Below are 13659 nucleotides of genomic sequence, written 5' to 3' on the forward strand. Positions count from 1 at the left end.
TGCCTTGCTACTACAGAATTCACCAAACCACATGTTTCTGGCTTGGAAACTTGTTTCTGTGTGTTTCTAGTCAAAAGTAACAGTCTAAGTGACAACATGCTCTCAAAATGCTTTTCGGGCCCTGAAAACACTAAAAGTGACATCCTGCTGTTTTCTGACCAACTACTGATGGAAACCAGAGAAAACTGCCTTGCTACTGCAGAATTCACCAAACCACATGTTTCTGGCTTGGAAACTTGTTTCTGTGTGTTTCTAGTCAAAAGTAACAGTCTAAGTGACAACATGCTCTCAAAATGCTTTTCGGGCCCTGAAAACACTAAAAGTGACATGATGATGTTTTCTGACCAACTACTGATGGAAAGCTGAGAAAACTGCCTTGCTACAACAGAATTCACCAAACCACATGTTTCTGGCTTGGAAACTTGTTTCTGTGTGCTTCTGGTCAAAAGTAACAGCCTAAGACATGATGCTGTTTTCTGACTAACTACTGATGGAGACCAGAGAAAACTGGCTTGCTACTATACACTTCGCCAAACCACATGTTTCTGGCTTGGAAACTTGTTTCTGTGTGCTTCTGGTCAAAAGTAACAGCCTAAGTGACAACATGCTCTCAAAATGCTTTTCGGGCCCTGAAAACACTAAAAGTGACATCATGTTGTTTTCTGACCAACTACTGATGAAAAACAAGAGAAAACTGCCTTGCTAGAACAGAATTCACCAAACCACATGTTTCTGGCTTGGAAACTTGTTTCTGTGTGCTTCTGGTCAAAAGTAACAGCCTAAGTGACAACATGCTCTCAAAATGCTTTTGGGGCCATGAAAACACTAAAAGTGACATCCTGCTGTTTTCTGGCCAACTACTGATGGAAACCAGAGGAAAGTGCCTTGCTACTACAGAATTCACCAAACCACATGTTTCTGGCTTGGAAACTTGTTTCTGTGTGCTTCTGGTCAAAAGTAACAGCCTAAGTGACAACATGCTCTCAAAATGCTTTTCGGGCCATGAAAACACTAAAAGTGACATCCTGCTGTTTTCTGACCAACTACTGATGGAAACCAGAGAAAACTGCCTTGCTACTACAGAATTCACCAAACCACATGTTTCTGGCTTGGAAACTTGTTTCTGTGTGCTTCTGGTCAAAAGTAACAGCCTAAGTGACAACATGCTCTCAAAATGCTTTTCGGGCCCTGAAAACACTAAAAGTGACATCCTGCTGTTTTCTGACCAACTACTGATGGAAACCAGAGAAAACTGCCTTGCTACTGAATTCACCAAACCACATGTTTCTGGCTTGGAAACTTGTTTCTGTGTGCTTCTGGTCAAAAGTAACAGCCTAAGTGACAACATGCTCTCAAAATGCTTTTATGGCCCTGAAAACACTAAAAGTGACATCCTGCTGTTTTCTGACCAACTACTGATGGAAACCAGAGAAAACTGCCTTGCTACTGCAGAATTCACCAAACCACATGTTTCTGGCTTGGAAACTTGTTTCTGTGTGCTTCTGGTCAAAAGTAACAGCCTAAGTGACAACATGCTCTCAAAATGCTTTTCGGGCCATGAAAACACTAAAAGTGACATCCTGCTGTTTTCTGACCAACTACTGATGGAAACCAGAGAAAACTGCCTTGCTACTACAGAATTCACCAAACCACATGTTTCTGGCTTGGAAACTTGTTTCTGTGTGCTTCTGGTCAAAAGTAACAGCCTAAGTGACAACATGCTCTCAAAATGCTTTTCGGGCCCTGAAAACACTAAAAGTGACATCCTGCTGTTTTGACTAGTGATGGAAACCAGAAAACTGCCTTGCTACTGCAGAATTCACCAAACCACATGTTTCTGGCTTGGAAACTTGTTTCTGTGTGTTTCTAGTCAAAAGTAACAGTCTAAGTGACAACATGCTCTCAAAATGCTTTTCGGGCCCTGAAAACACTAAAAGTGACATCCTGCTGTTTTCGGGCCAACTACTGATGGAAACCAGAGAAAACTGCCTTGCTACTACTGAATTCACCAAACCACATGTTTCTGGCTTGGAAACTTGTTTCTGTGTGTTTCTAGTCAAAAGTAACAGTCTAAGTGACAACATGCTCTCAAAATGCTTTTCGGGCCCTGAAAACACTAAAAGTGACATCCTGCTGTTTTCTGACCAACTACTGATGGAAACCAGAGAAAACTGCCTTGCTACTGCAGAATTCACCAAACCACATGTTTCTGGCTTGGAAACTTGTTTCTGTGTGCTTCTGGTCAAAAGTAACAGCCTAAGTGACAACATGCTCTCAAAATGCTTTTCGGGCCCTGAAAACACTAAAAGTGACATCCTGCTGTTTTCTGACCAACTAGTGATGGAAACCAGAAATAACTGCCTTGCTACTGCAGAATTCACCAAACCACATGTTTCTGGCTTGGAAACTTGTTTCTGTGTGTGCTTCTGGTCAAAAGTAACAGCCTAAGTGACAACATGCTCTCAAAATGCTTTTCGGGCCCTGAAAACACTAAAAGTGACATCCTGCTGTTTTCTGACCAACTACTGATGGAAACCAGAGAAAACTGCCTTGCTACTACAGAATTCACCAAACCACATGTTTCTGGCTTGGAAACTTGTTTCTGTGTGCTTCTGGTCAAAAGTAACAGCCTAAGTGACAACATGCTCTCAAAATGCTTTTCGGGCCCTGAAAACACTAAAAGTGACATCCTGCTGTTTTCTGACCAACTAGTGATGGAAACCAGAGAAAACTGCCTTGCTACTACAGAATTCACCAAACCACATGTTTCTGGCTTGGAAACTTGTTTCTGTGTGCTTCTGGGCAACTGGATCAACTACTTTCGTGTACTAAAATGGGTCAGTTGCACCCCTGTGTAGCAATTGGACAACAGTTGCCCGTAAAGGGCTACTGGCCCCAAATCGGGTTGTTCATAATGCAAAGTATCCCAAATGGTAGCGGTGGGATCAGGGCCGAACGTAACCCATGCATTTTGGGAAGGAATGGGAAAAGAGAGCCAAAATGTACAAAATCCACCAATTTTCCCTCACTAGTTGGTCCGAAAACAGTATAATGTCACATTTTGCGTTTTCAGCACCAGAAAAGTGTTGTAACTGAAGTTGTTGCTTTCGATCAGAAGCACTTAGAAACAAGTTTCCAAGCCAGAAACATGTGGTTTGGAGAATTCTCTATTAGCAAGCCAGTTTCCTGTAGTTTCCCTCAGTAGTTGGTTAGAAAACAGCACAATGTCACATTTTGCATTTTCAGCACCAGAAAAGCATTTTGAGAGGATGTTGTAACTTAAGCTGTTGCTTTCGAACACAAGCACTTAGAAACAAGTTTCCAAGTCAGAAACGTGGTTTGGAGTCTTCCTTAGTAGCAATGCAGTTACCTATAGTTTCCCTCAGTAGTTGGTCAGAAAACAGCATAATGTCACATTTTGCGTTTTCAGCACCAGAAAAGCGTTTTGAGAGGAAGTTGTAAGTTACGGTATTGCATTTGATAAGAAGCACCTGGAAACAAGTTTCCAAGCCCGAAACATGTGGTTTGGAGTATTCTCCAGTAGCAAGCCAGTTTCCTATAGTTTCTCTCACTAGTTGGTCCGAAAACAGCATAATGTCACATTTTGCATTTTCAGCACCAGAAAAGCGTTTTGAGAGGATGTTGTAACTTAAGCTGTTGCTTTCGATCAGATGCACTTAGAAACAAGTTTCCAAGCCAGAAACATGTGGTTTGGAGTCTTCCTTAGTAGCAATGCAGTTTCCTATAGTTTCCCTCAGTAGTTGGTCCGAAAACAGCATCATGTCACATTTTGCGTTTTCAGCACCAGAAAAGCGTTTTGAGAGGATGTTGTAAGTTACGCTATTGCTTTTGATAAGAAGCACCTAGAAACAAGTTTCCAAGCCAGAAACATGTGGTTTGGAATATTCTCTGGTAGCAAGCCAGTTTCCTATAGTTACACTGTTGCTTTCGATCAGAAGCAAGGCAAGGCAAGGCAATTTTATTTATATAGCACCATTCATACACAAGGCAATTCAATGTGCTTTACAAAAAACATACATTAAAATAGAACATTAAAGGAACAATAGATCATTAAAAACAAAAGCTAAAAGCAAGACAATAAATAGTTAAAAACAGTGCAGAAAATGCATTTAAAAAGCAAACATAAAGCAAAAGCAACAACAGACAAATACAAAAACAGTAGCTATAGATTATCCGAACAATAACATGTCTAGTTCACTGGTAAGCTGCAGTAAATAGTAATGTTTTAAGCCCTGTTTTAAATGAACTGACAGTTTTAGCCGACCTCAGATATTCTGGAAGTTTGTTCCACAGGCGGGGAGCATAGAAACTAAAGGCTGCTTCACCTTGTTTGGTTTTGATCCTGGGAACACTGAGTAAACCTGTTCCAGATGATCTGAGGGGTCTGGATGCTTCATAACGTACAAGTAAATCAGAGATGTATTTAGGCCCGAGACCATTTAGTGCTTTATAGACAAGTAACAAGATTTTAAAGTCTATCCTTTGACACACAGGAAGCCAGTGCAGTGACTTAAGCACTGGTGTAATGTGCTCCACTCTCTTGGTGTTGGTGAGGACTCTGGCAGCAGCGTTCTGGACGAGCTGCAGTTGTCTGATTGATTTTTTACTCAGGCCTGTGAAAACACCATTATAATAGTCCAGCCTGCTGAAAATGAAAGCATGAACAAGTTTTTCTTTTATTCTTGCTATGTTTTTAAGGTGGTAGTAGGCTGATTTAGTAATTGTCTTAATGTGACTATTGAAATTTAGGTCTGAGTCCAGAACTACACCAAGATTTCGGGCTTGATTTGTAGGTTTTAGTGTCATGGCATCAAGGTGAGCACTGACTATTGATCTTTGTTCTTTGGGGCCAAAAACAACTAAACAACAACTCAGTTTTGTCTGTGTTTATGTCAAAGTGAGACATAATTACAGCATTCACTACTTGATCTTGATCTTGTATTTTGATTTTTGCATGTCCTGTTTTATTGTGTTTTTATTATATGCATTTTTATTTGGTTTTGTGGTGCATGTTTTTATATATGGTTTTATACGATTTTATTATATGGTGTTTGACTTTGGGACTGAGCGAACTGAACTCTGATCAAGTAATGAACTAATTCAAAACAGCTGTAGTGACAGCGGGACACACCCCCCTCGACTCGGGATTGGCAAACTGGACTGAGTGCTTTGTTTTAAGCTGAGCAGTAGCAGGTGAAGAGCAGGAAGAAGGAAACCAGAGGGGACACGAAGGGCAACGGACGTGAGAGGTGGACTCCACAGGACACAGGCTGCAGCTGGACGTGGAGACCGTACGACGGAGATCATTCGTGGGTTAGCGAGGAGGTACCAGCCGGGAGGAGCAGCTGAGGCGAGGAAGCAGACGGGCCGCAGCGGGACGAGCCAGGCATTGAGGACGGAGACTTGGTTCAACGCGCACTATTGAGCCACGAGGAGTCTTCAGCTGCAGGAATACCCCCCGCCCCCCTTCTTCCCCGTCTCATTGAGCCTTGAGTACCCCCCTTCTCTTAAGTATTTATTGGACCCCTGTCGTCAAAATAGACATTTTTAAGAACTTTTAGGCAAATTTGAAATACCTTTTGCACATTAACTTCCTTTTAAAATAATGTTTTTTATCATCTTGTTTTAAAACTGTGTAAATAAATTGCCTGAACTGTTACTGGTGCGTTTGACATATTTTTTTAGCAGTGGAAATTTAAGATGGTATTTTAAAAGAACTACGCACTTACAACATTTAGTTGTAGAAAATTCTGGCACATCCACGTATTGATTTCGTCAATGCACTTATTTAGCAGATGTAGGGAACTGTCGTCATCTGGTGACACTGTTATGTAAAGTTGTGTGTCATCTGCATAAGTGTGGTAGGAGATGTTATGATATTCCATAATCTGAGCAAGAGGGAGCATATAGATGATATAGATGAACAGAAGCGGCCCAAGAATGGACCCTTGAGGAACTCCACATGTAATTTTTGTTCGCACATGTAGCAGGATGAGATGCATCATCCCTGCTCTCATGACGAGTGTGCCACCTTGCTCTCCCCTCAGCACATTAACCAATCAGCACCTGAGGCCACTCTATATAGGAGGGCAGTGCCCATATTGTCACCCTCTTGCTCTTTGGCTCTGAGGCCCACCCAGTTTCTGGTCGCCTCACTTCCTCCTTCCCACCGTTCCTGGTGCAGGTAATGTGGCAGTAGCTATCTTGCTTTGGTACCTGATTTCGCCTGATTCGGCATGTTATTGTGTGTTTGGTTTCAGACGTCGGATTGTCGGACACCATGCAGACGTAACCGCTCACGGGGAATCTCCGATCCGGTGCACGTGGCTTATTGGCGGCCGCGGTTTGCAACCGCAGCCATCTGAGCGTGAAGCTCTCCTCTCCTCTCCTGCATGCGGTCTGATGCAGCCTGATCGGTATGTATAGCGCATGTCAACCTGTCTCTCTGCTCTCACCCTTAACATTTAGTTTGTCTTTAGTTTATTTCTTTTTATTTATGGCAGCCACTGACAGGTGGGTCATGTGATGCTGCTGATTGGGAACCACTGCTGCTTTGCTTGGGTCTGCTTTGCTTTGCTCCTGTTTTGCTGTGCTTTGCTGCTGCTTTGCACTGATTTGTGTACACCGCCATTTGCCGTGCCTTGCCTCTGGGCTGTGGCTTTCCTGCCTTGCTTCTGCCGGTGTCAACTATGCTGGCGTTGATAGGAGGCTCGTGCAGCTAAAACAATGGGCCCATATTTTATGTGTGTGAGCTGTGGGGTTAACTCCCTTATTTTCTCATTTTTGTTCATTGGCTTCCCATTTGCTCCTTTTGTCACCACTGGAGGTGCACTCAGTTGATTAGTTTCAATTATTTTTGTTTTGGTTATCTGATGTCATGTTAACTTTATTTTGATCAAGTGCCGTTTATATTCTTTTGAATAATTCTGATTATTTTGTGTACATTGTTCTTGTTAAATTGTTTTGAAATATTTATGGCAGCTAAATTATTTTGTTAATTTGGTTAAGCTGCAAACTTGGTCGCTGCCCCTTTGTTAAAAGCTTTGTATTTATTTTTGTTTATTGGTGATTTGATTATTTGAGTTCACCCCAATAATCGTTTCCCCTCTCCTTTCAGGTGCTGGAAGCTTACGGTGGTGGTCTTGGTGCCCTGGTGGTGGTGTCCCCTTTTGTGTGCTGTGCAACCCCCGGTTTTCATTTGGTTTCCCCGTTGTGTGTTTGCGTGCGTAAGTGACACGAGTGACTGGGGTGCTCCTTTTCCTGGAATCCCTCTCGCCTCCCCATTCCCCTCAACTGGTAAGCTCCTGCCCTGTTAATGTCCTCCCTTCCCTTCACATCCCTGTATGCACGGTATTTTTATTAGGTATTTTTAATAACTTTTGTAATAAAGCATATTGTATTTTAACCAGAACCACGTCTCCCGCCTCAAGTAAAACTAACCTGTGTGCCTTGTATTGGTACTATAACTATTTCCTGGGCGAAATTCCGAGGGTGGCGTTGTCTGGTTTCCATCGGGTTATTTATAAATCTAACCATTGTACCAACTCCACTCGTCTGTGTGTGCTGCCACACACAGATTCATAATTGCCAAGTGACACAAAGAAATCCCTGTCTTGTAAATAAGATTTAAACCAATTTAGCACGGTGCCAGAAAGTCCCACAAACTTTTCTAGTCTGTCAAGCAGTATCTTATGGTCAACTGTGTCGAATGCAGCACTGAGGTCCAGTAATACCAGAACCGAAATCTTTGATGCATCACTGCTCATATGAATGTCATTTAAAACTTTTACAAGTGCAGTCTCAGTGCTGTGATGTGCTCGAAATCCAGACTGAAAGGCATCAAAGGAATTGTTTTGCTCCAAGAAGGTGTTAAGTTGCTGAAAAACAACCTTTTCAATGATCTTTCCTAAAAATGGTAGGTTTGATATGGGCCTGTAGTTATTTATTACTGAGGCATCCAGATTAGGCTTTTTTAAGAGAGGTTTAATGACTGCAGTCTTCAGGGCCATCGGAAAAAGGCCTGACTGAAGAGAACAGTTGGCTATCTGTAGTATATCTGATGCTATGCAGAGGGACTGACACTGATGGGTTTGTCAATCTGTCAACAGCAGTAAATAAAGTCCGTGCATTGTTGTTATTTTTGTTGATAATCTAAGAGAAAAAGGACTGCCACGCCCTTTTTAGCTCCAAGCTATAGATGTGCAGACTTTCCTTATAAATGTCATAATGAACCTGGAGTTTGGCCACCTGCGTTCTGCTTTTCTACATTCTCTTTTTTGAGCTTTTATCTATGTGGTGTTCCTTCATGGTGGTTTTTTCTTACCAGAGACAACTTTGACCTTCATGGGGGCAATATTGTCCATAATATTCATAGCTTTAGAGCTAAAACTATGAACCAGATCATTGACAGAGACTGAGGGCAGAGCTGGTGTGGGTATAAAATCCTGGGTGAATAGTGTACAGGTGTTTTCGTTGATATAGCGTTTTCTGATTACCTCTGTTGTAATTTTACTGGTGTCAGCGGAGATGGCCATTTTAAAGAAAACACAGTAATGATCAGAAAAGGCAACATCAGTCACCACAATCTCAGAAATGTTGAGCCCTTTGGGGATAATTAGATCTAAAATATGTCCCTTATTGTGTGTTGGCTCTGATACATGCTGGGAAAGTTCAAAGTTGTCCAGGATGTAGAAAAGTTCTTTCGCACTGCCATCTTTGGGATTATCAATATGAATATTAAAATCACCCACTATAACAACACAGTCAAAATAAATACAAACAACAGATAATAGTTTAGAAAAGTCATCAACAAAGTGTGCACTATATTTTGGGGGTCTGTAAATGGTTACTAACACTGCTTGACAGGAGGATCTCAACTGCAGTGCAACATATTCAAAAGACTCAAACTTCCCATATGACAACTGTTTGTACTGGTAAATATCCTCAAATAAAGTGGCTACTCCACCTCCTTTCCTAAACTCTCTAACTGAGCTGATAAAATGGAAGTTTGGGGGGGCTGATTCAATAAGTACTGCTGCACTGTTGTTTTCATTTAACCAAGTTTCAGTTAAAAACATAAAATCAAGGTTTCTCTTGATAATAAAATCATTAATTAATAGTGACTTGCCAGCCAGAGATCTGATATTTAATAAAGCTAAGTTTAGTGTACTAACATTGTCTGACACAGTCTGTGGCTGACGCATAACTGGAGTCAGATTAGATAGAGTACACATTGTTTTTCCTGATGCTAGTCAAAACAGGAATGACAGACCTTGGAGATGACTCTGGCTGATACTTTTCAATTTTAAGATGTGTTTGACCATGCCACCGGCTATTTAAGATCGCCGGTATGTTTAAAGAAGCGGCATGGGATCTGTCACATCTCTGACAGGCACCTGAGTGATGATGTCTAAGGCTACTATTTAAGAGTTCATCAATTTGACTGAGCTTTGGTGTGGCAGCTTTAACTAACTCCTTGATTGGTGAGCATGGTGAAGGGGGCAGGGTTGACGCTGGCTCCGTGGTGATTGTGGTGGTGGTGGGGAGGGTCGACGTTGGCTCCTTAGTAGTTGCGCCGGTGCTGGGGGGGCAACATTGGCTCCTTGGTGGTTGTGCTGAAGGGCAGGAGGGGGGTTGTTGAATCCCTGACTGGGATAGGGACATCCTCTGAATGCCTTGGGTGATGTGGAGCAAAGGGTCAGGTGAAGGAGGAGAGATGCAGGCTGTCTGTCTCTGGCCCTTGGCTCTTATCTGTCCATTCTTGTTTTGGTGTGGCATTCCAAGAGCATGACATAGGTTGACCCCGAGTAGTCTGCATCCAGTGATGTTCGGATGAACCCCATCACGCTGAAAGCAATCCTTACAGTTCCAAAAGATGTTAAAATTGTCAATAAACTTTATCCCATGAGTAAAGCATGCCGATGTCAGCCATGTATTCAGGGCAAGGAGTCTGGTAAAAGACTTAATTCCTTTCCCCAGGGTTGGAATGGGGCCAGAACTAAACACATTTTGTGGCTGACAGTCACTGAGTTTCTCCAGAAGCAGGGAAAAGTCTTTTTTCAGGATCTCAGAGCCAGTTTTTCTTCGTAGAATGTTAAAAGACCCAGCATGGATGATGATCCTCATGTTACTTGGGTGTGTAGAGAGGATCACTGGCAACAGCTCGGTTAGCTCCCTGACAGACGTGTCAGACACTGTTAGATTTTCAGTCTTTGCCATTCTTACATGCTTGGTTATTGAGTCCCCGATCAGGATGGTGTCTGGCTGATCAGGTGTGGTGTTAGCGATATTTCTCCTGGCCCTTGGCTTCTCAGGTGTGGAGTTAGCATAGTTTTTTCTGGCCCTGGGTCTAGCAGTGGTTTTGGGGCTATTGCTTGCATTTTGGATAGCCTTAATACCACAAGTGTGATTGGCCTGCCTGGGTTCAGTGTAGTTGGTATTGTCACATATTTCATTTGGAGCCAGTGCATCATACCTGTTGTGTAGAGAGAGTTCAAGTGGAGGGGTGAGCGCTGGGGCTCTCTTGACTGATTTCCTGCTGGATTTGCCTTTGTGTCTAGTGACATCAGCCCAAGTCCTGGCTGGAGTTGATGCTTTTGGTGGAGCACCAGTCCTGTGCCAGTAGGAAGGGTCATTAGAGAAGGCCAGTTTGGGGGCCTCTGCAGCTGATCCAGTGGTGTTAGGACATATCCTTGGGATTGTGTCAGCCAAGTCAGCGATGGTATGCTCCACACTTGTTGTATTTCCATATATAAAAGTCTGTCCATCAGCACTTTGTATGTTAGCTGCCACAGAGTCAATGAATTACTCACTCTCACAAATTTGTTGTAGCGTTTCATTCTTCTTCTGAAGCTGCCTTATTGTCTCGGTTAGTCGCTAACATTCTGTGCAGCTCACAGATTTCGCCATCTTGTCCTTGTCCTAATCACAGGTTTCCAGTCACGGACACAGCAAAAGGCTTGCACTGTGCCTCAGTCCTGCTCACACAGTACTGAAGTGGTGAAAAAGTGGTGAAAATATGGCAGTAGTCCTCTGTATCTTTCACAAATTAAAGTCCCAATGCTTTATAAGTATCCAGGATCTACTTTCTGTAGCTTTTAGCAGGAAAAAACAAGTATATCCACAAAAGAATGTAAGCAAAGCGGAGCGCAAACAGCAGAGCGTCTGCACTGTAAGAAAGCCAGAAGCACAAGAAACAGGTTTCCAAGCCAGAAACATGTGGTTTGGAGAATTCTATAGTAGCAAACCAGTTTCCTATAGTTTCCCTCAGTAGCTGGTCCGAAAACAGCATAATGTCACATTTTGCGTTTTCAGCACCGGAAAAGCGTTTTGAGAAGATGTTGTAAGTTACACTGTTGCTTTTGATAAGAAGCACTTAGAAACAAGTTTCCAAGCCAGAAACATGTGGTTTGGAGTTTTCGTTAAGACTTATTAAATACGGATCCGGATACGGACGGAGCCTTCTGTCCGTGCTCCGCGTTCATTTCGTCCGTATTTCTGCACGTTTCCATAAAGCTTACGGATACGGGCCAAACGGAGCAGTACCACCGGAAACTGTGGGGGCAGTGTTGCTGTCACTACCCGATACGTAGTGAGACACGAAGAAGAAATAACAATTCAATTTCTTTCATCGGCAGTACTAGAGAAAAGAATTCTCCGTCCTCCAGTCGCGATGTATTTAACGGCCTCACCGACCACCGCCTCCTACAACGCTGCCTCTGTTTTTGTCTTTTATGCAAGAGGTACATTATCAGTATCTCCTACAGTCGCCATGTTTGTTTTTGAGTTTGTTGTTATCATAAACTTTTGACGCTGGGCTGCCTCCTGGTGGATATATTGGTTAACATCCATGCCAACGTAAAGTGCGCATGAAAGTATGTGGGCATTGACAGTAACATCGTTTGAAACGGACGTATACATTTTCGTACGTAAAGGGAGCATAAATGAGCCCTTAGTAGCAAGCCAGTTTCCTATAGTTTCCCTCAGTAGTTGGTCAGAAAACACCATGTTGTAACTTAAGCTGTTGCTTTTGATAAGAAGCTCTTAGAAACAAGTTTCCAAGCCAGAAACATGTGGTTTGGAGTCTTCCTTAGTAGCAAGCCAGTTTCCTATAGTTTCCCCAACCCAGTATCACGGCGAAGCGTGTAATACACCCGCCGGTCCGTAGGGGATCCCGTGTCAGGGTCACGGTTTACCTCGCCTAAGCGTGTAAAAGACACGCCTCCTTGAAGTTGCAGTACCAGCAGGGGGCGATCATTTTTTTCGATGCCTACGGACCCACTTTTTTCACAGACCCACGAAAAATATACAGATCATTCCCAGCTGGGAATGAATTAGACAGAAGAAAATAAACACATGGTTTCATTCCCAGCTGGGAATGATCTGAGGTAAGATGATGATAAATGCCTGATTTCTTTATTTTTTATTCGTTTATGGCTTTTGTCTAAGATGTTTGAGGTTGACTGAGTTTTATCATGTTAATTACATTTTATTAGGCGGTAGAGCTGATGGTCGTCAGGAGAAGTAGCCTAATGTTACCGTGTCTGGAGAGGTAATCCTGTCCAGCTAGCTCTTTTAGCATTTATGCTAGCTTTACAGCTAACGTTGCTGTAAGCTGAAAGAGTCGTCTCTTTTATAGCTTTATGTTAATGTTTGTTAAAGTAGAGGAAGTAAAAGCAACGCCTGGGTTAAGTCTGTTAAGTCTGAACATATAACAGGACGCTGCGTGGACGTGACGCGGTCCAACCCACCAGAGTCCTATCATCTTTTTATCAATTTAGGTCCGGTCGGCCAAGGTCCATTTAAAAAGTCCTAATGTGGTTTTAAACTTCCTGTAACGTTATATGTGCGTGTGTGGGCTGTGGAACTCTTTTTGAAGTTATTGTTAAGTTGCTGATAAATGAATTAATGGTATAGCAGGTTAATAAACAGTCGCTCCGCAGGCATCATATGTCACTATAGCAACGTGGAGTACAGAAATGTCACTGCCTTGTTGATGATGAAATGTGATGCGAAGATGAGCTTGTCTGTGTGTACTGTCTACTCTATTCTGTGGTGCAGGCTCTCCACTATTCTCCTATTTTACACATTTCCTGCAACAAGTTAATAACAGTCACAAGCTTTCTGTAGAAAGAGGATTGTCCTGCTGTTTAGATGGTGAATTGAATTAATTTCACTGAATTCAGCTCAGTATAGTAGATCTATATTGTCTGCAAGAGAATTAACCATGTGTTTATTTTCTTCTGTCTAACAACTCTTCGTGTGATCCACCCCATTAACCTCCACCTGTAGCCTACCATCTTTATAAGTATACGCTGTCTTCAAGTAAGTTTTGCTTTTCTGTTTTTAATCTTGTTCTCTCAGTGAACATGGTTTATCATAAAATGTGAGTCTTTCTCTCTTGTTCACACACACTCTCTATCCCTGATAGAAATGCCAGGCCAGGGATCCATGTTGAGGGAGTGTGTGGTCTGCAATGCACAGCTTAATGTGGCCTGCAAAACCTGCAAGGTATGCAAAGCTGAGCAGCCATGAAAGTTGAGGCTCAAGTATAAAATAGAAAATTTTGATAAGAAGCGGGAGAGCTGGGTCAATACCCACATGAAAAATAGGACCGCCTCGCATATTTGCGATGAAGGT

General features: G+C 42.6%; 1 protein-coding gene across 1 annotated transcript in view; it reads left to right on the forward strand.

Annotated features, from left to right (window-relative positions):
- Positions 1–6399: 6399 nt before the first annotated feature.
- The window catches only part of LOC125890275 (uncharacterized), a 45265-nt gene continuing 38005 nt past the window's right edge, over positions 6400–13659 (forward strand). Inside the window, exons 1-4 of the mRNA XM_049578841.1 lie at positions 6400–6437; positions 7139–7317; positions 13312–13344; positions 13451–13530. Of these exons, the coding sequence (XP_049434798.1) occupies positions 6424–6437; positions 7139–7317; positions 13312–13344; positions 13451–13530 (306 nt within the window). The 5' untranslated portion in view covers positions 6400–6423. The remainder of the gene's footprint in view (positions 6438–7138; positions 7318–13311; positions 13345–13450; positions 13531–13659) is intronic.

The sequence above is a fragment of the Epinephelus fuscoguttatus genome, linkage group LG6 (assembly GCF_011397635.1).
Source record: "Epinephelus fuscoguttatus linkage group LG6, E.fuscoguttatus.final_Chr_v1".
NCBI classification, from domain to species: domain Eukaryota; kingdom Metazoa; phylum Chordata; class Actinopteri; order Perciformes; family Serranidae; genus Epinephelus; species Epinephelus fuscoguttatus.